Source organism: Sphaerodactylus townsendi, linkage group LG13 (assembly GCF_021028975.2).
Source record: "Sphaerodactylus townsendi isolate TG3544 linkage group LG13, MPM_Stown_v2.3, whole genome shotgun sequence".
Classification (NCBI taxonomy): domain Eukaryota; kingdom Metazoa; phylum Chordata; class Lepidosauria; order Squamata; family Sphaerodactylidae; genus Sphaerodactylus; species Sphaerodactylus townsendi.
Window position 1 is genome coordinate 15,166,701 of NC_059437.1, and position 23,899 is coordinate 15,190,599.

The 23,899-nt window shown below is 47.7% G+C and overlaps 1 protein-coding gene across 2 annotated transcripts in view; it reads left to right on the forward strand.

The window, feature by feature from the left end:
• Positions 1-12,861: 12,861 nt before the first annotated feature.
• The window catches only part of PCDH19 (protocadherin 19), a 157,780-nt gene continuing 146,742 nt past the window's right edge, over positions 12,862-23,899 (forward strand). For both annotated transcript variants that reach the window (XM_048513748.1, XM_048513749.1), the window contains exons 1-2: positions 12,862-16,440; positions 20,395-20,722. In XM_048513748.1, the coding sequence (XP_048369705.1) occupies positions 14,294-16,440; positions 20,395-20,722 (2,475 nt within the window). In that variant the 5' untranslated portion in view covers positions 12,862-14,293. The remainder of the gene's footprint in view (positions 16,441-20,394; positions 20,723-23,899) is intronic.

The following is a 23,899-nucleotide window of genomic DNA, read 5'->3' on the forward strand; positions in this document are numbered from 1 at the left end:
TTATGCTGTTTTTATGCCCTGCTGTTTTCAGACCCTATCTTTATACCTTGTTTTTTACCCTGTTTTTTATGCTGTTTTTATGCCCTGCTGTTTTCAGACCCTATTTTTATACCTTGTTTTGTTACCCTGTTGTTTTATGCTGTTTTTATGCCCTGCTGTTTTCAGACCGTATTTTTATACCTTGTTTTGTTACCCTGCTGTTTTATGTTGTTTTTATGCCCTGCTGTTTTCAGACCGTATTTTTATACCTTGTTTTTACCCTGCTGTTTTATGCTGTTTTTATGCACTGCTGTTTTCAGACTCTATTTTTATACCTTGTTTTTACCTTGCTGTTTTATGCTGTTTTTATATCCTGGTTTATACGCTGAAGCTTTTTTCCCAATATACTTAGAGTCTTTTTCCTCGAGTGATGCAGAACCATTTGTTATTAAAAAAATAAAAGAGATTTGAAAAGGAAAAGATAAGAACGAAAAAGAAAGGAAGACGAATGAGGAAAAAAAAAGAAAGAAAAGGGGGAGGCTGTTTCCAAGAGCTCAGCGGCTCACTCAAACTGCTGATTCTGGATTTTTCCAGAACTATTGGGTCTGAAAACCAAACCCTTCCAGTCCTCCTGTCAAATTTAAGGTCCTGAATATCTGGGGAGACTAAGAAAAACTTGCTCTACAGCCAGTAAAATAGCCCCTATCTGCAATGCGCAGTCTGGGAACACTCAGCGGCTCGACCAGAATGAAACATCGTTCCACTGGAAGCTTTTTGGTGCTTTTTAATGGTTTGCTTATTATTGGCAATGTTTGTGGTGTTGTTTTTAGTATTTTATTGTATTGTTTTATTCTGTGAGTAGCCTTGAGAGGTCTCTGGAGAGGCAGCATGTACATTTTCTAAAGATATGGCTTACCTTCTTTACTTCGCTAACTTCCTAGTGTACCGGAATCCCTGGGGCACCTGTCTCAGCTAGGTTAACATCTAGAGAAACCAGGACAGCCTTTATTTTGAGATTTATTCATTTCACTTCCCCAGATATCTGCTTTCAAGTGTCATTGGCATTCTATTCCGTGTTTGCGAGGGCACCCAGGAATGTGGAGGTCATATTCTGTGCTGATTACTTTCTCTAGAGGACAATAGTGAGGTAATCAAGTTACGGGAATTTGAATGAAAATAAGGAGAAAATATCCTGGCTAACACTTGATCAGTTAATGTGCAAATGTTATACTGCTCAGCAGACATATGATCAGTCTGGGGAGGTTCAGTTGCTTAGGGTGACAAATAATTCCAGTCTGCCCTGTCCAATGCCTATACTTAGTTTGCTTTCCATATCTGAGCCAGAAACAAGCTTCACCTTCTACATTTCTGTGTGCCAGCTTGCCATTAAAAGGTCCAGGTGTATGGCTGTCAACTTCTTAACTGACACCATGCTCCTGTGCCCTTAAAAGCAACTTGATCTGTGGAGTGTGGCAGATGATAATTCTTGTCTCTGTGCTTCAGAGATAAATTCATGTACCGATTTTTGTAGATCCAGTCACTGTGTAAGGCAGAGGAGCACAGCAGGTTGCTTTTTCCCCATTTGGCAACTCTGCACTGATAGCGGGATGGGTAAAAAAAGTGGTACCTTTAGTAATTCTATGGCCTGAGAGCATGCTATACCCTATAAGGAGGTGGCAGATAGGAAAACTGTTTGCGCTGCAACAACAGAATCACACCCTTCTCAATCCACACTCTCAAAAATGTGGCCTGAAAATTAACAGCTGGTTTTGTCAAGTGTGAATTTAACAGTTGGTTCACACACGTAATCGCCTGGGTGAAAACCCAGAGATGACTGTCATGTGTGAATTGCCCATCACAGATTTCACACCACAGACAAAGCCATCATTTAATCTTGCCTCGCCTCAGGAACAAAGCGTGACATTCAGCTGCCATTCAGAAGTGTAACAGTCATCAAATGCTGAACGTGCCTGCATGTGTGAATCAGTCTCTTTGCTGATCGTTCAGTTGGGTTAGTTTCTGCACTGGCTCGCCTTTCTGCTTCACTGTGCCAGAAGCTGACTGGTAATTTCTCCAGCAGCAGGTAGCAAAGAACTTCAGGTAAGATATCTGATAGCAAAACCATCTTCTCACTTGAGTAGAATCTTGGCACAGATAAGAGCCAGCTTGAGTTAGAGTGTTTTCCCATACAAAGCTCATAGTGGCTTTGCTTGAAATTGTTTCCTAAAATGAATGGCTGCAATATCCATTTGATTTATCTTCCAAACCCTCTCCTGTATGAACTGCATTCACAAGTGATGCAAAAAGCACAATATTGACTCAACTGTACACAATGGTGAGTGTCAGTATGTGGGAAAATGCTCAGATGAAAAGGCTAGAAAATTCCTAGCTTCGATTTTTTTTCCTTGGCTGTGAAATGGGATGGCCTTAGGCAAGCTGCAGTATGAGGTTAACAATAGGAGGCATAAAGGGCATTTAAGTGTTTGAAATAGTCTAGAGCACTCAACAAATTATTAAGACATCATACCAGTGGGGGGATTCAGCAGGTTCACGCCACTTTGGAAGAACCGATTGTTAAAATGGTGCTTGTAAACAACCAGTTGTTAAATTTTTTGAATCCCACCACTGGGACTGGATGTTAAATTATATGAATCCCACCACTGCATCATACCATATAAGTCATAAAGAATGGAACGTGCGGTGACGACTCACTGCCTGCCAATCGCTGCACAGAACTCACTTCCAGCCAAGCCATGTGTAATGACTGGCTGGAAGTGAGTCCTGTGCAGTGATTGGCTACTCAGGCTTCTTTAGGGGCCAGCAGCTCTGGAATGTCTCTCTGCCCTGCGAGCCACAGCAACCACCACCATGTCAACCGGCCTCTGCTCTTGGATCTTGGCAGTGGCGGCAGCCAGGAGACGAGTGGTGCAAGACATTGTTTTTACTCACAAACATTCTATTTGCAGCCTCAAAACTTTTTAAATGGATCCCCCTTTAAAGCAATTCTCTGGTTGAAATGTTTTGAAAAGGTCTTCAGTTCCCATGCAAACTACTGACTACATTTCCCATGCTTCTCTGCTTCCCTGAGCTTCCTCCTTGGCACCGTTTTCTGAGTTCACAGTCCAGGACTGGCAACCCTAGCATGCCAACTGCGAGTGGAGAATCCAGAACTGGCAACCCTAGCATGCCAACTGCGAGTGGAGAATGGTGATCCTTTGTATCGACCTCCACAGTCTCTATTGGAGGCAAAATCATGGAGCTGTGACATTTTTTCTCCCATGCTGTGTTTCTGTGGGTGGATCCCAGGTAGTTTGGGGCCCCAGCAAATGGCTGACTTTGCTGCCTTCTGAATTTATTTAATATTTTGCTGCCTTCTGAATTTATTTAATAAATGCTGTGAGGTAGGTGAGATTGAAAGATGGTGACTGGCCCAAGGTAGACTCGCCGTTGCTAGCCCACAGCAGGTAACCCCCCTCAGGCCCAATCCCCTGCCCTCCACAAAGGAACAGCAGGAGAAAAAGTGGCCAAAATGGGACCTAGAGCAGGGACATCCGACTCTGACCCTCACAGTGTTCATGGACTACAGCATAATGCTGGCAGGGGCTGATGGGAATTGTAGTCCATGAACATCTGAAGGCCAGAGTTGGACACGTCTGCCCTAGGGGTTTCCCTATGTCTCTAAGGTCTTTTTGTTCCAACCACCCCAACTCACCTTCCCCAAGCGCTGCCCTCAAAATCTCCCTGCATTTGCTGAGGCAGTGCTGAGAACCCCAACCCAAGATCACTGGAATTAGCTTTATGGCAGAATGGAGATTAGAACCTAGGCTTCCCTTTGCATGCTTGAGATTCTCACCACTTCGCTGCATTTATACTTTTTCTTGAAATGCTCAGCAAGGAGAAAGAGGCGAGAAGAGCTAGGATGAGTGTACGCAGTAGCATAGGTGTCAAACTCGCGGCCCTCCAGATGTTATGGACTACAGTTATGGACTACAGCATGATGCTGGCAGGGGATGATGGGAACTGTAGTCCATAACATCTGGAGGGATGTGAGTTTGACACCTGTGCAGTAGTGGGATTCAAATAATTGAACAACAGGTTCCAATGGTGGGATTCAAATAATTTAACAACCGGTTGTTTACAAGCACCATTTTAACAACCGGTTTTGCCGAGATGGTATGAATCTGCTGAATCCCACCACTGAGTGTACGCTCTTATCTATGGTACAGATTTAAGTGCTTTAAGTTATTGGTTGTTCCCAAGGGAATGTTGGGAACTGTAGTTCTGCAATGGAGGAGGGGGGGGGCTCTTTCTGTACCTTGCCGTACAGAGTGCTTCTTTGCTTGGAAGGATTTCCTTCTAAGAAGTGTGAGTTCTTTGTCTCCTGCTGCTGCCCCAAATACCACATTTCAGGGAGCATTTTGGGCTGCTGTATGGGGCAGGAAGGGATGTGGAATAGTATAATATTAGCCTGATTTTGTCAGATCTCAGAAGCTCAGCTAAGTACTTGGAAGAGAGACCTCCAAGAAATACTGAATGCAATGATAAACCACCTCTGCTTAATTACTGGCCTTGAAAACCCTATGGAGTCACCACAAGTCGCCTGTGACCCGAGAGCATTTTACACACACATCAGGGGGAAGTGAGAAAAGTCCCATTCTGCCAGTGGAAATTCTTCTGCCCATGGAAAACATTCAGTGGGATCCACCCCACAGTGGCTGGGATTCTTGGGGAGAGTGGGAAGGCATGACAGTTATGTGTGTACAGTGCTGTGAAGTCACAGCTGACATAGCGATGCCAGGAGGCAAGGGACTTTCAAGGCAAGTGTGAAGCCGAGGTGGTTTGCCATTGCCTTTTTACAGAGCCTTCCTTGGTGGTCTCCTTTTCAAGTGCCGATCCTGCTTAACTTCTGAGATCTGACAAGATCGGGCTATGCCAGGGGTCAGCAACCTTTACCACCCAAAGAGCCATTTGGATCCGTTTTCCACAGCCCCGAAGATCTACGGAGCTGCCTCCGGTTCGGCCCCTCCACTCACCTTTCCTTCCAGCGCTGCTCTGGAGGGCTGGAGGGACATGCCCACGCTACCCTCCGACCTCCAGGCCACGTGGAGCCACAGTATAAGGCTGAAAGAGCCGCATGCGGCTCCGGAGCCGCAGTTTGCAGACCCCTGGGCTATGTCATGCCATCTATGTAATGCCATCTTCCCATGCACATGACAGTTAAGCTGATCCAAAACCAATACAAGTTTCTAGTGAAGGATCAGAGAGAGAGAGAGAGAGAGAGTCAGCAATTAAAACTGGGTTTCACCTTGTAGGTTGGGATAAAGGTGAAGTTCCTTGCCACCAGAGGCCTCTTAACGGCCAGCATCCCAGTTATCCCCGGAGCGGAGGATAAATGTGGAAAGGCAATGCCATCGTTGGCTGCTAGATGTCCCTCTTGCGTCTTGAAAAAACAAGCCGGCAGCTCATTTCGCCTCTCCCTTCCCCCCCACCTCCGCTCCTAGTGAAAGAGACGCTGGAGAGAAGACTTCATTTGTGCTGCGGCGCCTTAAATGCATAATAGGTTTTATTCACTCATAATAAATTCCAGCTCCAAGGATGTGCTTTCAGTGACCGTTTTGTCGATATAATTATTAAAATGATGATTATAATATAAACAGATGACAGGGTAGGACTGTAATTACCAAGAGATAAGGGTGGGGGGAAGGGGAATCTCCCTTAGCCGCTGTGACTCCATGTGGGGGTGAATATAGGAATTTTGCATTTGTCACGGCCTTTCTTCCTCTCCCCCACCTTTGTACTCAGGGGCTGGACTGGGGAGTGCCCAGTTGGAGGAGGGAGAAGCAGAAGATGGGTGATTTGTTGCAAAGGGGAATTGATGTTACTGTTATTGCCTGGTGTGCTCTTTTGATTATGACTCTTCTGCAGCAGCGGCTTTCAACGTTTGCAACATGACGGAGGGGTGGTATCGCTGCCACTTGGCCTGCCAACTTCCTTGAGGCCCCTTCTTTAGTGCTTTGAATGGCAGCCTCCCCATGGAGACCTTTAGCAGGTGCGGCTTTCTGTGAAAGGGTCACAAAAGAGGCCGACTGCTTAATTTGCTGCATGTTAAAAAAAAAAGAAAGGTTGGCAGGCCACCTCCTCCACCACATTGTTTGGATGGATAGTAGCGAGGAGTGCCCAGAAAGACCGGGATCCGGTGCCTTTAAGAACCAAGTTAAAAACAGGGCTGCCAGTACAGGCGACTCCTGGTCCTTGCAGGAAAAGCTGCATGTGCAGAAAATCTCCTTCTGATGCAGATGTAAAAAAAAAAGGGAAGGGAAGGAATCCTCCATTGCCTCTGGTTACCCCCAAAGCCAGCAAAGGAAGCCAGATAAGATATTCCGAATTCTGATACACAGAATCACTTTTTGCAGAAACTCAAGCTACTGAGGCTGTCCAAGGAGTTGGGAAAAATGTCAGGAGGATGGAACAGCTAGGGAATTAAGGCTCTGGGCTTCTTCCAGCCCTGGTTTGCCTGCCTCAAGGATTCCTGGATAGCATCTCCGCTCATCTCAGCGGGCACCTCTTTGCAAAAGTTACTGTATCATTAATAATATTGTTTTACCTGTGCAGTTCTTCCATTTCTCATAACCTGGGGGGATTGCTAATGGCTGAGCTAGGCCTATTCAGGCTCTCTTGCTCCAGCTCAATCAAATCTTGAAGGCGCCAGTTTACTTTTATTGATCAGTGAGTTCCTGACAAGGTTGGCCACAAGAAAGCAGCAGCAAGATCCCTCCCCCCCCACTTTTTTGAAAAATATCCTTGAAGTAGGGGAGAGGCCTTAAAACACACACACACACACACACACACACACACACACACACACACACACACACACACACACACACACACACACAGAGAGAGAGAGAGAGAGAGAGAGAGAGAGAGAGAGAGAGTTGTGAATGCTTCCAAACTGAGCCCTTCAAGCACTGGGGGAGCTGGTTGCTAATTGTTTGAGATGCAGGCAGTATTTTAGAAGGCTGCCAAGAACATACACAAGCAGCCTGTGTTTGAGTCGTAAAAAACCTGTCTTAATGCTCTTGCTAAGCCTTTTTAATTAGACCTAACATGCTCCGATCAAAGGTAAATAAGTCGGGTAAGTCGTATGGGTGCTTTTGTGTCACTCCCCCCACCCCCCATTGTTCCATTCTCTCTGCATTCCTGAGACAGGCATTTGGAAAGCGTTGCTCAACATACTCCATCAAACCATGTTTGCTTTGACGTACCTGGTGTGGGATCTGGCCTTCTTTCCTGCCCCTCCCTTAACCCTGATTCTTTCTGAGTGCTGCGTCTGATCCACTGCACAATAAAGGCTTCTGTGGGCTGGTTTCGAACTTTGTCCTGTGGCAACCCTTTCTTTCCTCCCTCCTTTATTATGCAGCAAACTTTGAATCACATTTGGTGGATGCATGTTCGGATTAGTAGGCATGAACATAAATTATTACTTCTTCACAGTGCATCGGAGCATTTGTAGCACTTCTTGTCAGTTATCCGAATTCTTACAACCATCCTGTGATGTAGGATGGTATCTTAATCCCTGTTATTGCAGAGTTGGGGTGCCCAAGGGCCAGGGACGTTCTAGTGGGTTTGTTGTTGAGAAAGGTGAGATTTGAACCGGGGACTTGCAGAGGCCCCTCAGATTCTCAGCCATCAAACCATCTGAGCTCTACATTATTTACACAGGCAGGTGTAAAGCGTCAAAGAGTTGTAGGTAGGCTCACTGTGCCCTGTCCTGGATGGTCCAGGTAGCCTAATTTCATTAGATCTCAGAAGCTAAGCAGGGTCAGCTTTCATAGAATGATAGAATCATAGCGTTGGAAGAGACCCCAAGGGCTATCAAGTCCAACATCCTACAATGCAGGAACACATCATCAAAGCTCTGATTAGCACTTGGAAGGGGACCACCAAGGAATATTGGGGTCGCTGTGCAGAAGAAGGCAATGGCAAACCACTTCTGCTAGTCTCTTACCTTGAAAATCCTACTGGGTTGCCATAAGTCAGCTGTGATTTGATGGCACTTCACACGCACACTGTAAAAACTGATCCGGATATTCACCGAGAATTTCTTGTGCAGGCATCATGGGATGTAATTCCTCAGAAGCTACATTTGGGATCTCGTACATAAATGTGCTCCCTCCCTTTCCAAAATCTGTCTGCACTTGGAAAGCTAACATCTCAGGGAGAAGAATTCTAGCTTACTCTTCCAGAGAAAGTAAGACTTGGATGGTTGTGAAGCTTTCAAGCCACATGGGGATTCTGAGTCTGTGTGATCCTAAGAAGACTGGAACACTTTGCTGCTGGTAACATATTAATGGGCTCTAACAGCACAGTCCCTCCAGAACCCAAAAGGACCTTGCAGCAGGAAGCCAGAGAGCACATGGCCATGTCTGAGTTCCACTTGTAGAATACTTTCAATTCTGAAGGGGTGCATGCACTGTTTTCTTGCCGTGACTTTGGCAAGTTCACAAGCAGTGATTGGTGTGGCGGCCAGTTGTGTCAGCTACTGTTTTCTGGTGTGGCCTTATGCCTGTTTCTACTCAGCTGTCCTGTCCTACTGCACGGAACAGGGGACCAGTAGTAGCTGCCAAAGCATCTCCTACGCCAGAGAGGTTATGTGGCTCCCTATGTTCCCACTGGGTGACCTTGGGCTAGTCACAGTTCTTTGGAACTCTCTCAACCCTGCCAACCTCACAGGGTGTTTGTTGTGGGGAGGGGAAGGAAAAGGAGCTTGTAAGTCACCTTAAGTCTTCTTGCAGGAGAGTAAAGTGGGGTATAAATCCAAACTCCCCCTCGTCCCCCTTCTTCTTCTTCTTCTTCTTCTTCTTCTTCTTCTTCTTCTTCTTCTTCTTCTTCTTCTTCTTCTTCTTCTTCTTCTTCTTCTTCTTCTTCTTCTTCTATAACTTACCTCTTTTGCTCTGCCAATGTGCCAAGCATCAGATATGTCAGCTAAGGTATTACTCTGAAGCCCATCAGTACAAACACCAGGCAGTTGGTTGATACGTTTCTGATGCAGCACACTTTTCTTTCCACTAGGGGCCTGGGTGTGTGATGGAACTGACAGCAGAGCTGGGCACGTTGGAAATTGCCTTCTGTCCTCAGTTCTCACTGGCCTTTCCGTAAGATATGGGGAGACATTAGATTCAGTGAGATAATTTTTTCAGGGAATACAATCAGTTTGTTGAGATGGGTGCAAAGCTGCCCTCTCTCTTCTGACTAGCTTGTTCTGGGCTTGCTTAAGGCCCACTGGGTTTTGTTCTCTGTTCAACTCATTCCCCATTACAACATTTTGATTTTTCTCCCCTAGAAGGTTGAAAGTGGACCCCCTTCCCCTTCCTCCTCTCCCTTGCTTGCCACCCCTCCCTCCCTTTCCCCTCCCTCCGCTAGGGTGGGTGGGCCATGTCCAGATGCCGGACCCCTCCCTCCCCTCCCTTGCATGCCACCTCTCACTCCTTTTCCGCCCTCACTTCCCTTCCCTTGCATGGCACCCCTCCCTTCCCTCAACTGTAACCTTTGTGAATAGTCTGGATTTATACCCTACTTTTCTCAATGTAAGTAATCCCAGAACAGCTTACGAACTCCTTCCTTTCCTACCACAGATGGGAGAAAATAAGTATGGGTTCTTCATTAGCACATTCTGATATATAATGGGGAGAATGGCTGTTTCTGCTCAGCAAATAAGTGACCTGCTGCCAAGTCAGAAGAACTTGACTCATGCTGAAATTAACAAATGGACCTACCAAATCAACACTGTCATACGCCACTGAACTACCCTCACTATAAAGCGCTCAAAACCAAGTAATGGAAATAGAAAAGCATGGACATAATCTTGACCCATCAGGCATCATACTGGAGGAACCTCAACAACCAATTCCACTGATATCCCAAGGGCATATCAGGTAGAAAATGAAACAATTCAAAGGTTTCAAACCCAGTACATTTGAGTACCAACTAGCCTGGAGCTAGCATGGTATAGTAGTGGTTAGAATTTCAGACTGGGACTTGAGAGATGCAGGTTCAAATCCCCCACTCTGCCATGGAGCTTGTTGGATGACCTTGGGCCAGTCCTCCTCAGGCTAGCCTACCTCACAGGGTGGTTGTTGGGAGGATGAAACAGCAAGAGGAGATTCTCTGCTTGGGTCCCCACTGGGGACAAACATGAGGCATAAATAAAAAGATATGCAACTATTACTGGAGAACAGCTCCCTTTGGTGCCCCGTGGATAACGAAACCAGAGCCAGCTCTTTCGTGAAGGCAGGCAGCATATACTGCATGCAAGGCAGAAAATCTTCCATTTGCAATAGCAGTGCCTGAAGACGGGCGCATCAGCTAGACCATTCCTGGGCTAGCTGTGCCTGCGTGTGTCTGACTTTTTTTATTGTTGCAGTAAGTTGCTCCTCTGGTGTCATATTTCATCTCTTGCGTTGCTAATGAATTTGATGACTTTTCCAGGGTTTTATTGTTCTTCTTAGGAGCTGCCCTGCTGTGACAGATTGTTGGGAAGGGGCTCGACGAGAGAAAGGAAACCTTGGCTGTAACTTTGGCGCACTGTTAAGTGCACTGAAATCAATGGGTGTTTAATTGTGTGATGCATTGCGGCCATGGAGGTGGGGGGGGGGTCCCCCCCATGGTCAATCTATCTCTATCTTCCTTATCTTTAAAAAAACTATTGCTGCTTGTTCTTATGAAGAAAGAATGAAGACTCATTCTGTTCTCACACGGGAGTGCATTTTCTTATAAAAGCATTCCCCGAAGTCTAGCAGACGGGTTTCCTTTGTGGCGCATTCTGCCGTCTCAGGGCTCATCCTTATCTAAGCAGGAGATGTTTTTGGTGATTATAGCCAGCAAAAACAAAAAGAGACTGTTGCTTCATCAATATTGTCCCAATGCTTAATTATTAGTCTGTTTGCTTGCACTGGCCTCAGAATCAAAGGCCCACATGGGCCGTGTGTATGTGTGTGTATGTGTGTGTATGTGTGTGGGGGCTTTTAAACTTTGATCACATCTTTGCTTTCTTTATCACATCTTTGTTTTACTATCTGTCGGCAGCTCTCTGAGACGATTTGCCCTCAGCTGTTTGCCAGAGAGAAAAATGTTGATTCTACTAAGACAGGCTGGGGGAAAAAAAAAACATCTTGATGTGTTCAAAATCCACAGGAGGGTTAGACTCTGATTGTTTGCTCTGGTGTGGAAAAATACCTGCACTCTGAGGGCAGATGGCTAGTAATTAACCCTCCCGCTTTCCCCCTTTTAACATTCCTTCCTATCCCTCCCCCCACCAATGTCTCAAAGAAAGGACCCGAATTGAAAGATACAAACCACAGAGAGCAAGAAACTGAGCCCAACTCAACTAAAATCAAACAGAAAGGAGCCTAGACAAGGCCCCTGTTCACTGAAATCAATTCCCAAGGCAGTCTGATTGATTTATAAGCATACTTTTTGGTTTCATTGATTTAAGGATTCAGCTTGTTTGAAAGCCAGTCATGGAAGAGCTCCTTTAAGGCTGGCTTTCTATTCATCGGGTAACCGTAATTAACAAGCACAGACAATGAGGAAGGGGGTGGGCGGGTGTCCTCTCTTCTTTTTATAGTACGACATTCATTAAAGAGAGCTGACCTCATTCAAGGCACATTCCCATGTTTGGGATTAAGATAGATTTGGGCAACAGAAATATTTGAATTAAAATAAAGCCAGTAACCTTCCTTCCAAATGTAATAAAGCAATTGACAGACCCAGGAGCAGGGTTTCTTCTTCTTTTGAAATGAATCAACCAGCACTGTAGAGACGTGCAAACTTCTGAGTCACACTAAACCCTTCATTGTGTTTTTTTTAAAAGGTTAGTTAGAGCACTAACTGTGAAAAGAAACCCTCGTGCCTATTTGGATTTGTCTTTCAACTGTGTGTGTGCATGTGCGCGCGCAAGCTAGAGATAGGTTTGGCTGCTAAGATGATTTTATCTTGGGCAGAAGCGATTTTCAGATCCCACCAGAACAGGCACGAATCCTCTCATTAAAGAAATGCGATCATTGTGACAACTGCATCCTCATTTTCCAAATCTCCTCTGACTTAAGAGGCAAACAGGCAGTTCCAAATGACATGGGCAAGAGACAAGGTGGCATAGCAAAGTGTTAGATGCAGATTTGCCGAGCCCAGATCTGCTCAGCTACGGTGCTACAGGGGTGGCTTTTCACTCTCAGCCTTGCCTACCCAGCCAAGTAGTCGCTTGCTTAGCCTGACTCTTTGCCTCCTAGGCCTCGGGTAAAAATCCCCACTTCACCTCTGCGTGTTGCCTCCTCCTCTCACCCCCCCTCCCCACCTAGATGAACGCCGTGTGCCGTGTTCGCAGCAGGTTCATCCACCGCCGGCGTCCTCGCAGTTTCAAGGGAAGAGAAGTGTTGCCGGATTTCGCCCCGAGCTAGCAGCCACACGTCTCACGAGGTTGGAACAAGTGCTTTTCAACAAGAGCTTCAGAAAAGGGCAAAAAAAAAAAAAGGCACCACCAAACTCCACTACAATTTTTTAAAAAGTACCGTCCAGATCTGGAAACTGCGGACAGCATCCAGTGGTCATTTTAAAAAGAAAACGAAACGCCTAACGCGCTCCCCCCCACCCGACGACCGCTCCCAGGAGGAGAGCCCCCCGAGAGCATCCTTCATCCGCTGCATCCTCTTCCCTGCCTGGGTACCACTCTGGTACAGCTCAGCCGCCGGGCCCCGCCCCTTTTGTCCTCGCCGGCTCCGCCCCCTCGGCTTGGGACGCGCTTCCCCGCGCTCCCATTGGCTGCCGCCCTGCCGTAGCCCCGGACCGGAGCCGCTGAGTCTCTCCGGCTCGCGGGCGGCCAGCAGTTTGCAGCAGCGGCGGCGGCGGCAGGGTGGGGAGGAAGAGGAGGAAGAGGAGGGCGAGCGGGGGAGCAGCCGAGCCACCCTCCCGCCGCAAGGAAGGCCGTCCCGAGCCGGCGAGGGGCCAGCGGCCGAGGCGCTGCGGTCCGGCTGACTTCTGCAAAGGCGCCCGCAGCCCGCCTGAGGGAGCCGCGGCTTTGAGAACTTCCCGGAGCGCGGGCGAGGAGAGGAGCCGCCGGCCGGGCTGCCCTGCAGGGACTCCCTCGGAGCTCCGGAGCCGCTCCTCTTCCCCCCCTGCAGTTGGCAAGAAGAGGATGCGCGGGCTGCACGGCAAACTTTCCTCGCCGCCCCTCGCTCTGCTTTGGCCGCCGGCAGCCGGGATGCTGCTGCACGCCAGATGAGCATGGGGGGACAGCCCCGGAGCCGCGCCGGAGCCGGCCGAGGAGCGCCGCCGCCGCTCTGAGCGCCCCCTGGCCGGCGTGCCTTCTCCGCTCGCCCGCCTGCCTTCTCCTCCGCGAGTCCGGCAACTCCTGGTTCCTGCCCCGGGGACTGCGATCCAGCGTGCCTCTCTCCCCGCCGCCGATGCCTCTGCCGGGTCTGCAGCGGGGATGACAGCGCTGCCTCCTCCTCCGGCAGTTTCCTAACCCGGCGCCTCTCCGGAGCTTCGGTTTTGGCCGGCCTGCCTTGCCCCCCCCCCCCCCCTCTCTCTCCCTGCCTGCTTCCCCTTCCGTGTGTGACTTGCGACTCAACAAGACTCTTCCCTGCTTCGGCTCCAGCCAATACCCGTTGGCAACCCAGCCTTACTTTCCCCCAGATTCTTGACCCCCCCCCCCCGGAAATCCCCATTTCTAATCTCTTCTTTTGTCCCTCTGTTTTCCTTGCCTTGTCCAAGAGGACGTTTTTTCCCCCCGGAGTGTCCACTTTCCCCATTAAGGTCTGTGCCATTTTGGGGAGGGGGGAGGGAGGGGATGAAGTGGGGGGGGGGAATTTGCGCATGCCAGGTGCAAGTAATTGGAGGCCACTCCCCAAGACTGGGACTGTTCTTAATTTTGCTCTGTTTGTCCGATTTATTTATTTGTTTAAATTGATGGTTATAGATTTGCCTGGCTTGTAACTTAGAACTCCCCTTGACCTGCCTGAGAGAAAGACAAGTATTTTGGGTTCTCTCTTGAATTTTTATTTGGAGGGGGGGGGGTTTCACCCTCTCTCTCTCTCTCTCTCTCTCTCTCAGTTGCAATTGAAAGATGCATGCGGGAGAAGTAAGAGGCAATTAGCTCCCCCCTCTCCTGTGTCTCCCCATTGCTTCTCCCTTCCTCCCTGTCCCTGAAACCACCCCGAACTAGTAAACCCATATCCCTCCCACCCTTTGTCCAGTCACAAAATCAACAGGCAAGGAGAGAAGGGGAGGAGGCAGCAGTGGGTGCACTGAGCCGCGAGCTATGGATATTCTGTGCCCCCTGCTCCGTTTTCTGTTCGCTCTCTTGTGGACTGGGGCAGGTGCCCTGATTAACCTCAAGTACTCGGTGGAGGAGGAGCAGAGAGCGGGCACGGTGGTCGCCAACATAGCCAAAGATGCGCGAGACGCGGGCTTTGTGCTGGATCCTCGGCAGCCCACTGCTTTCCGGGTGGTCTCCAATTCGGCCCCTCACTTGGTGGACATCAACCCAGGCTCTGGGCTACTGGTGACCAAGCAGAAGATTGACCGGGACTTACTTTGCAGGCAGAGCCCCAAGTGCGTGATCTCGTTGGAGGTCATGTCCAGTTCCATGGAGATCTGTGTGATCAAGCTGGAAATCAAAGACCTCAATGACAACGCACCCAGCTTCCCCACGGATCAGATTGCGCTGGAGATCTCGGAGACGGCCAGCCCGGGCACCAGGGTGCCGCTGGAGAGCGCCTATGATCCGGACTCGGGCAGTTTTGGGGTGCAAAGCTATGAGATCACCCCCAATGACCTCTTTGGGCTGGAGACCAAGACGCGTGGAGACGGTTCACGCTTTGCAGAGCTGGTGGTGGAGAAAAGTCTGGATCGGGAGACGCAGTCTCATTACAGTTACATGATCACAGCTCTGGACGGCGGGGACCCGCCCAACTTTGGCACTGTGGAGTTGAACATCCGGGTCATTGACTCCAATGACAACAACCCTCTCTTTGAAGACCCGTCCTACACTGTTAGCGTGCCTGAGAATGCACCCCCTGGCACTCCGGTCATCCGTCTCAATGCCACCGACCCTGATGAAGGCACTAATGGGCAAGTACTGTATTCTATCCACAGTTATGTGTCTGAGAAGGCTCGGGACCTCTTCCAGATCAACCCTCAGACAGGCCTGATCACGGTTACTGGTGCAATTGACTATGAGGAAGGACATGTGTACGAACTGGATGTGCAGGCCAAAGATTTGGGTCCTAATTCCATACCTGCTCACTGCAAGGTAACAGTTACTGTGCAGGATGCCAACGACAACCCCCCTGTCATTAATTTGCTCTCTGTCAACAGTGAGTTGGTGGAGGTCAGCGAAAATGCACCCCCGGGCTATGTGATTGCCCTGGTAAGGGTCTCAGACCGGGACTCTGGTGCCAACAGCAGGGTGCAGTGCAAACTCTTGGGGAACGTCCCCTTCCGCCTTCAAGAGTACGAGAGCTTTTCCACCATTTTGGTGGATGGACGTTTGGACAGGGAGCAAAGGGACCAGTACAACCTCACCATTCAGGCCAAGGACAATGGTGTCCCCTCCTTGCAGGCCACCAAGTCCTTCACCGTCAAGATCACAGATGAGAATGACAACCACCCTCACTTCTCCAAACCGTATTACCAGGTCATAGTGCAGGAGAACAACACCCCCGGGGCCTACCTCCTTTCTGTTTCGGCCAGGGACCCCGATCTAGGCCTTAATGGCAGTGTCTCTTATCAGATTGTGCCCTCCCAAGTAAGGGACATGCCTGTCTTCACGTATGTCTCCATCAACCTCAACTCAGGAGACATCTATGCCTTGAGGTCCTTCAACCATGAACAGACCAAGTCTTTTGAGTTCAAGGTCTTAGCCAAAGATGGAGGCAACCCGTCCTTGCAAAGCAACGCCACCATCAGAGTTATTGTCCTGGACGTCAATGATAACACCCCTGTGATCACTGCCCCTCCTCTCGTCAACGGGACTGCAGAAGTGTATATCCCCAGGAATTCTGGGGTTGGTTACTTGGTGACAGTGGTCAAAGCAGATGACTATGATGAAGGGGAGAACGGAAGGCTGTCCTATGAGATGGCGGAAGGTGACCGGGGTTTTTTCGAAATAGACCAGGTCAACGGCGAGATAAGAACCACCAGAGCATTTGGGGAGAATTCAAAGACTACCTATGAGCTGATTGTGGTGGCCCACGACCATGGGAAAACTTCTCTTTCAGCTTCTGCCTTGATTTTGATATACCTTTCCCCAGGTCTGGATGCCCAGGAATCCATAGGATCTGTTAACTTATCCCTGATTTTTATTATTGCCCTGGGTTCTATTGCTGCCATTCTGTTTGTCACCATGATCTTTGTAGCAGTAAAGTGTAAACGGGATAACAAAGAGATCAGGACCTACAACTGCAGGTAAAGTCCGCTTGTTTCTTGGTATCAGCAAAAATGAGAACATTGACATGTGTAAGGGCAAACCTTTGAAATGTGTATTTTTCCAAAGATGTTGCGAGTCCTACTGTTGGCTCAAATGGTTCTGTGAAAAGAAAAATGCTGCATGACAATATCAAATATCTGGTTTCTCCTTTTAAATATAGTCGTGGAATTGGGGCGGGGGGGAGGTTAGTAGTTACACAGGGCAATCCTGGGCAGAGTTACTGCAATCGAAACCCATTTCTTTCGGCCTAAATGGGAGTAACTCCGTGTGTAGGACTGCACAATTAATTTGTGCGCCGGGCAGAAAATTGGCTGTAATCTAAAACCTACCCACCAGGATCGATCTTAAAACTGTACCGGTGCTTTTCCTTGGTTGGAGAGAAGGGGGAAAGATCGGGGTAATTCCAAAATATACAAAAGGGTGAAAGATAAAATGAAGGGTTTGTGGCCAGCATGAAGACATGCTTCTGTGCAGCTCTGTTCAGGCTTGGGTGTGATCCCCCCCCCCCCCGCTCTTTTTTAATGCAGAGTGGCTAAGAAGAGGAGTCTCTGTGTGTGTGGGATGGGGGGGGGAGAGGCTGGGAGTTAGGTGTTGTAGTGATGAATTAAACTGGTCCTCTTGAAAATTGCTACAGGTTTGGCATTTGCTTTGAAGGGCCCTCTGGTTCAGTGTCAGTAGCTGGTACCCACCAGATGAGGTCACTGTGGGTGCTTTTGAAAAATCTGCGCTTGTTTTCTCCGGGAGCCTTGGTTGTAAAAGAAACGTGGGATCTGGCAGAATAGATGAAAGAAAAGCCCGGGTTCAGCGAGAAATGTACCCAGGATGGGGGGGGGGAGCCCTCTTGGAAAGCCCCCCCTCTTAAAAAAGGGGCTTCTCTTCATTTCTGCAGCAGAACTGAGCACTAATCGTGCAAAGCCACTCCATCGCCCCCTCAAAAACTTTATATTTGCTTCAGTGCTGGAAATCCTTCAAAGGTTGTGCTGAGGTCTTTTAATTGATAACCAAAGGCCCCTAGCTTATTTCTCTACAGCTCAAATGGATTATCTGTAAAGTCTGATGTGTGGGGATTGCGTCTGACACCCCACCCCCCTCAATCCCTAAAACTGGCCTGCTTTGGAAAGCTTAATACACAGATCTGAGCTCCTTGAATATGTAACAGCCGGCCGATTATTGTCTGTCTCTTGCTATTCTCTGTGTTGCACAAGTTAGGAGACAAATGCAAACTGCACATGAATATCAATTGGGTGCCATAAAGGAGCAGCTGCAATAGCCCATAAATGTTTTAATCCTGTTACGGGCTCTGAGCCGTGACTTCTCTGGTCCTCCAGTCCAAAGTCATTTCTGATGGAAGGGATGGAAATTAATTTTGCCCCCTCTTTAGAAATGTACAAATGCCTCTGGCCGTTTTTTTTTTGGTGGTGTGGTGTGTGGGGTGGGGGGGGCGGGGAGGAGAGACTGGAAGAATGTTCACCCTTTTAAGTTTTATTTGCACGGCTTATAATGGGGACAGGAGAGCTCAGAGCTTCTTTTCCTTGTGCTTAAAGCACTATGCTTTCATAGCGTACAGCTTCTTTGAGCTGGAGGTTTGTATGTGTGTGAGCACAGAGAGGGGGGAAAAATTCATCTGCAAATAAAGCCATTGTGTGCGCTGTTCTTGCGGGTGGCTTGCCTTTTAAACGGGAACTAATATACCAGATTTCTTGCCTGCTTGGTCCATTAAGCAAGAATAGGCGTGGAACGTAAGGGAAAAAAATCCAGTAGTGTCAACGCCCCTCACAGATTCGCACTACTGTACAACCGGTTGGTTTAGTGTGAAGGCTTGGGGATTAATGAAGTGCACTTTAATTAAATAATTGGTCAATAGGAGGGAAGGGACCCCTAATAAGACTGCAGAAAGAATCCCTATAGGGAACATTTGGGATCATGCCTTGCTAACTTGAAGCATTTAGATAAACAACACAATTAAGGCATCTTCAAGTGTCAATAGCCCACACAATGTGCAAAGAGATACCCCCCCTGCTGAGATTGCTTAAATTTATTGAAAAACACAGTGGGACGTGCATCTCTTGATCTGTGTAAACGTGATCAGGTGGATGAGTAAAGAAATGTTCTCTACAGCTGCCACAGGCATGCTTAGAAAGGGGAGGGGAAGAAATGTCCTCTTTGCAACCTACATTTCCCTTTTTATCCTTCTGGTTTGGAACCTGTGACCGTGCATCAGTTTTGCCATGCCTGGTCTTCAGATTTCCACCGAGTGCCCAATTTTTCACTTCTTTCCCCTCTGAAATCAACATCTGCTTACACTGATCTTTGGTGACTTGTTTTCTTCCATTTCTCCTCTCTCTCTCCTTTCAGTTTCTTCTGTGTGTCATCTCTCCCCACTGCTGGCCTTTAGATTGTAAGCTCTGTGGGGCAGGCCTGCCTGTTTTCTCTGCTTGTGTTTGCCTGGCTCTCTAAAACGCTGTGTACTTGGATGGCAGTCTGTAACATGTCAGCAGGCTTCCACTGCTACATAAAAAGTGCTCTTTCACTCCTGGTGGGAAAGATAGAGATAGTGGGGCTTTGTGACTCATGCCCCTCCCTCCTGCTATCAAGGAGCTTCGAGCAAGAATATTAACAACCTTTATTTATTGTACAGACATCACCCCCCACATATCCATCTTCCTGTTTCATCCTTGCAATTACTGGATTTTCAGACAATGCAATTTTGAAAGTAACAGACGCCACTTTTGGAAATGGGCATTTCCGGGCCTTGCTTCAAGACAAGCCCATTTCTTTTGGAAGATTGCAACTCCTGGCATCTTCTATGCATATCTACATCTGTGTGGTACTGATAACGATACACAGTCCCCAACGGTTATACCGAGCCGCAGTTCTTTCAATCTAGACTTACCGAGATAACGCTGACTGCGCTCATGTTTTTAATTATATTCCTGGTAGTTGTTTACTGATAACTTTCTTCCTGCTCTCCCACCCCCTTTCTCCCCCTTCTCTCCATGTGTTTAAGAGGCTAAGCAAAACTACATTGGGTAAATCAGTTGAAGGTCAAAAAAGGAGATAATTGCTCCATCCCAGACAAATCACTTTGGCCTGCATCTGCAGTGGGGGAGGGGGGGGGAAGATATATATTGCTTAACAGGAAATGGACTGCAAAGAGTGACTGGGGACGGCTGGAAGTTTCCACTTGTCAAATAAAACAGTGAAAGTAATTTGGGTGCTACATCAGTCTTGCAAATAAGTTTACAAAAAGTTACAAGTTTTTAAAAATTATTATTTAGCGTCCCATTTGGCCAGACTAATTTTCTTCCTTTCTAAGAATTGGGGTTTTTTGGGGGTGGTGGTTGTGGTCATCTGGCGATTATTTTTTTTCACCCCAGGTGATCCAACCAGGAACTGTATTTATGCCAGGGTTATATGATGAGCAAAACAGTCTTAGAGGAGGGGATTGTTTGTTCAGAGTTTATTGCTATGGAAGACGGCACGCAAAAATCCTCCTGTGCTGTTTCATCCTCCCCTGCTTTGCACATTTGCATTAATAAATTTAAAATAACTGTAAAAATCCTTATTACCAATGGAAATGCATTCATGTACCCTTTTCACTTCATGGATTTTTACATCATTATTTTTTCCCCCTTTTCTGCAGGTTGAACTATATCTCTGGTAACTAGATCCCAACCGTTCTAAGCAGCAGACCAACAAAACAAAACGAGGGAACTTATTTCCCCCCCTTGTTCCTCGCTTGTTTTCTTTATGTATTTGAGCAACAAACTTTTTATGCCTATGAGAAATAACCCCAAGACTTTCCATTATCCCAAGAGCCGCGAGATGACCCTGCAGGTGGATGGGAACCGGTTCCTGTGGGATTCTCTATTGACTAGAGTACAGTGTGAGGATGAAGTACGATACTCACTTTCCTTTCTTGTGTCCTGCAGAATTGCAGAGTATTCCTACGGGCACCAAAAGAAATCCAACAAGAAGAAAAAAATCTGCAAGAATGACATCCGCCTGGTGCCCCGTGATGTCGAGGAGACTGATAAAATGAACGTTGTGAGTTGCTCCTCCCTCACGTCGTCTCTCAACTACTTTGACTACCACCAGCAGACCTTGCCCCTGGGCTGCCGCAGATCCGAGAGCACCTTCCTTAACGTAGAGAACCAGAACAACAGGAACACGGGATCCAACCATGTCTATCACCACACCTTCACGGGACAGAGCCCCCAGCAACCAGATCTCATCATCAACGGGATGCCGCTTCCAGAGGTGAGCAAGGGTGGAATTCCAGAAGAGTTGAGCTTCTCCCCAGATCCTGGGAGATAAATAACAGAGGAAACCCATAACCTTCACGCTTGTGAAGAAGGCCCAGAGGTATTTGGCTGATTGTGGTTGGATTGACTGGTGGCCTAGAATGGACCTAAACATTTTGGAATGTGGCGATGGCTGTTAAGAAAGGATTAGACAAGTTCATGGAGGATAGATCCATCGGTGGCCGTGAGCTCTGATAACTAGATGGAATTCCCATGTTTGGAGGCTGCTGATGCTGGAACTGAACAGCAGGGATCATGTTGAATGGTTATGGGTTTCCTGAGGGCACCTGGCTGGTTGCTGTGGAAACAGAATGCAGGTCTATAAGCGAACCCTTTGGTGTGACAAGACAGTTCATATATTCATTACCTAATAGAACGTCTTATCTGATGAGAGTTTAGGGCGGTGTCCCCAGCCATTCCGTTGTCTGTTCATTTGGACTTTCTGGCGTTGGTGCTGGCGTGCCTGCTTGTCGTTATGTTGCCATGCTGGCGCTTTTTAAAGCCTGAGTAATGAATGGCAATTGGGATTGCCGTTGCAGCGATCACATGTTGTTGTTTCAGTGCTGTTTGCAAGTCATGGCCCGTAGGATTAACTGGGCTGAGGCAGGTCTGGGTTTTTTCCTCAGTGCTTTATTTCCACTATGCTTATGAAATGTGGCTGCCCTCTGCTCGTGACATAACCCATCTGGGTTTCTGGACAGATGATTAACCTTTACTACTCCAGTTAGAAGCAAGTAGAGGAGGAATAACTTAGAAGCACGGATGTTTTGTTCAGACCTGGATGGCCCAGACTAGCTTGATCTTGGCATTTCTGGAGAAGAAGGTTTGGATTTATATCCCCCCTTTCTCTTCTGTAAGGAGATTCAAAAGGGCTTACAATCTCCTTTCCCTCCCCCCCCCCCCAACAACAAACACCCTGTGAGGTGGGTGGGGCTGAGAGAGCTCCGAAGAACTGTGACTCGCCCAAGATCACCCAGCTGGCGTGTGTTGGAGTGCACAAGCTAATCTGAATTCCCCAGAGAAGCCTCCACAGCTCAAGTGGCAGAGCGGGGAATCAAACCCGGTTCCTCCAGATCAGAGTGCACCTGCTCTTAAACACCACACCACGCTGACAGCCCAATTCAGAGTCCTAGGAAACCAAAGATGGCATTGCTGTGACGCCAACCTGCCACCTCCAGAGGGCTTTCCGGCAGTGTGGGTAGGGTGAAAACACAACCTCCATCCGCTGTTGAAAAGCCCTCCCTAGGACTTAACGGAGTTAGCCACCCACAAGAATGGCATAAGTCCAAGGGATGTGGCTGTGGCGCAACTGCCGCAAACTGAGGGTGGAAGCCAACTAAGGTCGGCTCCACCCTCAGGAATGCCTCCACCACATCCCTGCTGTGCCGACTGATGGTGTATTTGCTCCTCCACCGGGTAAGTGCCCCAGGATGGCAAATCCGGTGATGTAGGCCTCTGCTCCCTCCCCAAGTCCCTTCAGCGCCCTCCCTCTGGATTGGGCTGTAAGGAAGATTGGCCCTGGTTAACATTTGGATGGCAGACCACCAAAGAAGTCCTGGGGGTCTGTGCAGAGGCCAGCAAATGACAAACCACCTCTATATTGTCTCTTGCCTTGAAAGCCCTGTGGGGCTGCCATTAAGTCAACTGCAATTGATGACACTTTATACACATGCGGAAGTTTTGCAAAAGAGCTGGACATTTTTTAACAATGGAAATGGCCCTCACAGCATAAGAAAGACCCCTTTCTAATTTGGTGTCAGGGTAATGTGATATGGGCAGTCTGATACCTATAAGTGGCAGGTAGTGTTATTAGATTCCAATTCTGGGTGTTGATTGTGTGGCTTACTGAGGGACATCATTTATTTTGGACAGTGTTACACTTGGGGGCTGTTCCCAGGTGATCCTGCTTTGTGGGACATGTTCAGGTGGGAGATACTTTTACATAGAACATCAAGCTTTATTTATTTATTTATTTATTTATTTATTTATTTATTTATTTATTTATTTATTTATTTATTTATTTATTGTTTCGATTTATAGACCGCCCTATCCCCTGGGGGCTCTGGGCGGTATACAACATTCATAAATACAATTAATTAAATCGATAACAATAATAAGATACTAAAATCCATTAAAACTACTTAAAACAGCGGTTAATGTCACAACAGGTGCCCTAATCCTGACAGGTAAACCTTTTGCTGATTAGGAGCCAGCGGGCAGGTTTTAGATGTCTGGAAATGAATGACACTTCTGTTGACTTTGAAGTTATTGGGTCCAAGGGTAGGATTAGAACCTCCAGGGGGTAACTGGAGATCTGCTATTATAACTGATCTCCAGGCAACAGAGGTCAGTTCACCTGGAGAAAATTAGCTCTTTGAAAGGTGACTGTATGGCATACAGTGTGACCCGCCTCACCCTGCATATTGTTTTTTTGAAATATTACCATCTGGCAGACGATATAGGATCATAAAAACAAGAACAACTAGGCTCAGAGACAGCTTCTATTCCAGACCTGTGGCTATGCTGAACTTCATGGTGTCTCGTTGACGTAGCTGTGGTTGTGTAGGGATGGTTGGAAGGGGATTGTGGAAATGGGGTGTGAGGACTGCAGAAATGTGTATCGGGGGATGTTTGTATTTTGGTTGTGCGTGCACCATGACATTAAAGTTTATCGTCTATTATACCCCATTGAAGTCTGACTCCACCCCAAAAATCTCTAGTGATTCCCAACCTAGAGCTGAAATCTCTAGTAATTCCCAACCCAGAGCTGAAATCTCTAGTAATTCCCAACCCAGAGTGAATTAGAAGGTCTTTGGTCAAGCAATCTTTCTGACTCTGAGAAGATCTACACTACCTAGATGAGAGACCAACTGAGAACTCTGTATAGGCTGATTATCCACTGCTAGCTGTTCCCCACTCTCGACCAGGCGTGAAAAGTCGCACCAAAAGTTCTCTCACCTTCTCCACAGAAAGTGAGAAGCATACTTAGGGTAAGAGGAAGTGCATGGGTATAAGAAATCTTTCCCTGTGTGTCTCCTCTCCTGGCTTGTCGTAGAGAGGAAGTTCATCAGGACAGGATTTCTTAGCTTGATGTGCTTCCGGCCCCACTGTACACTAGGTAATTGGGTAAACT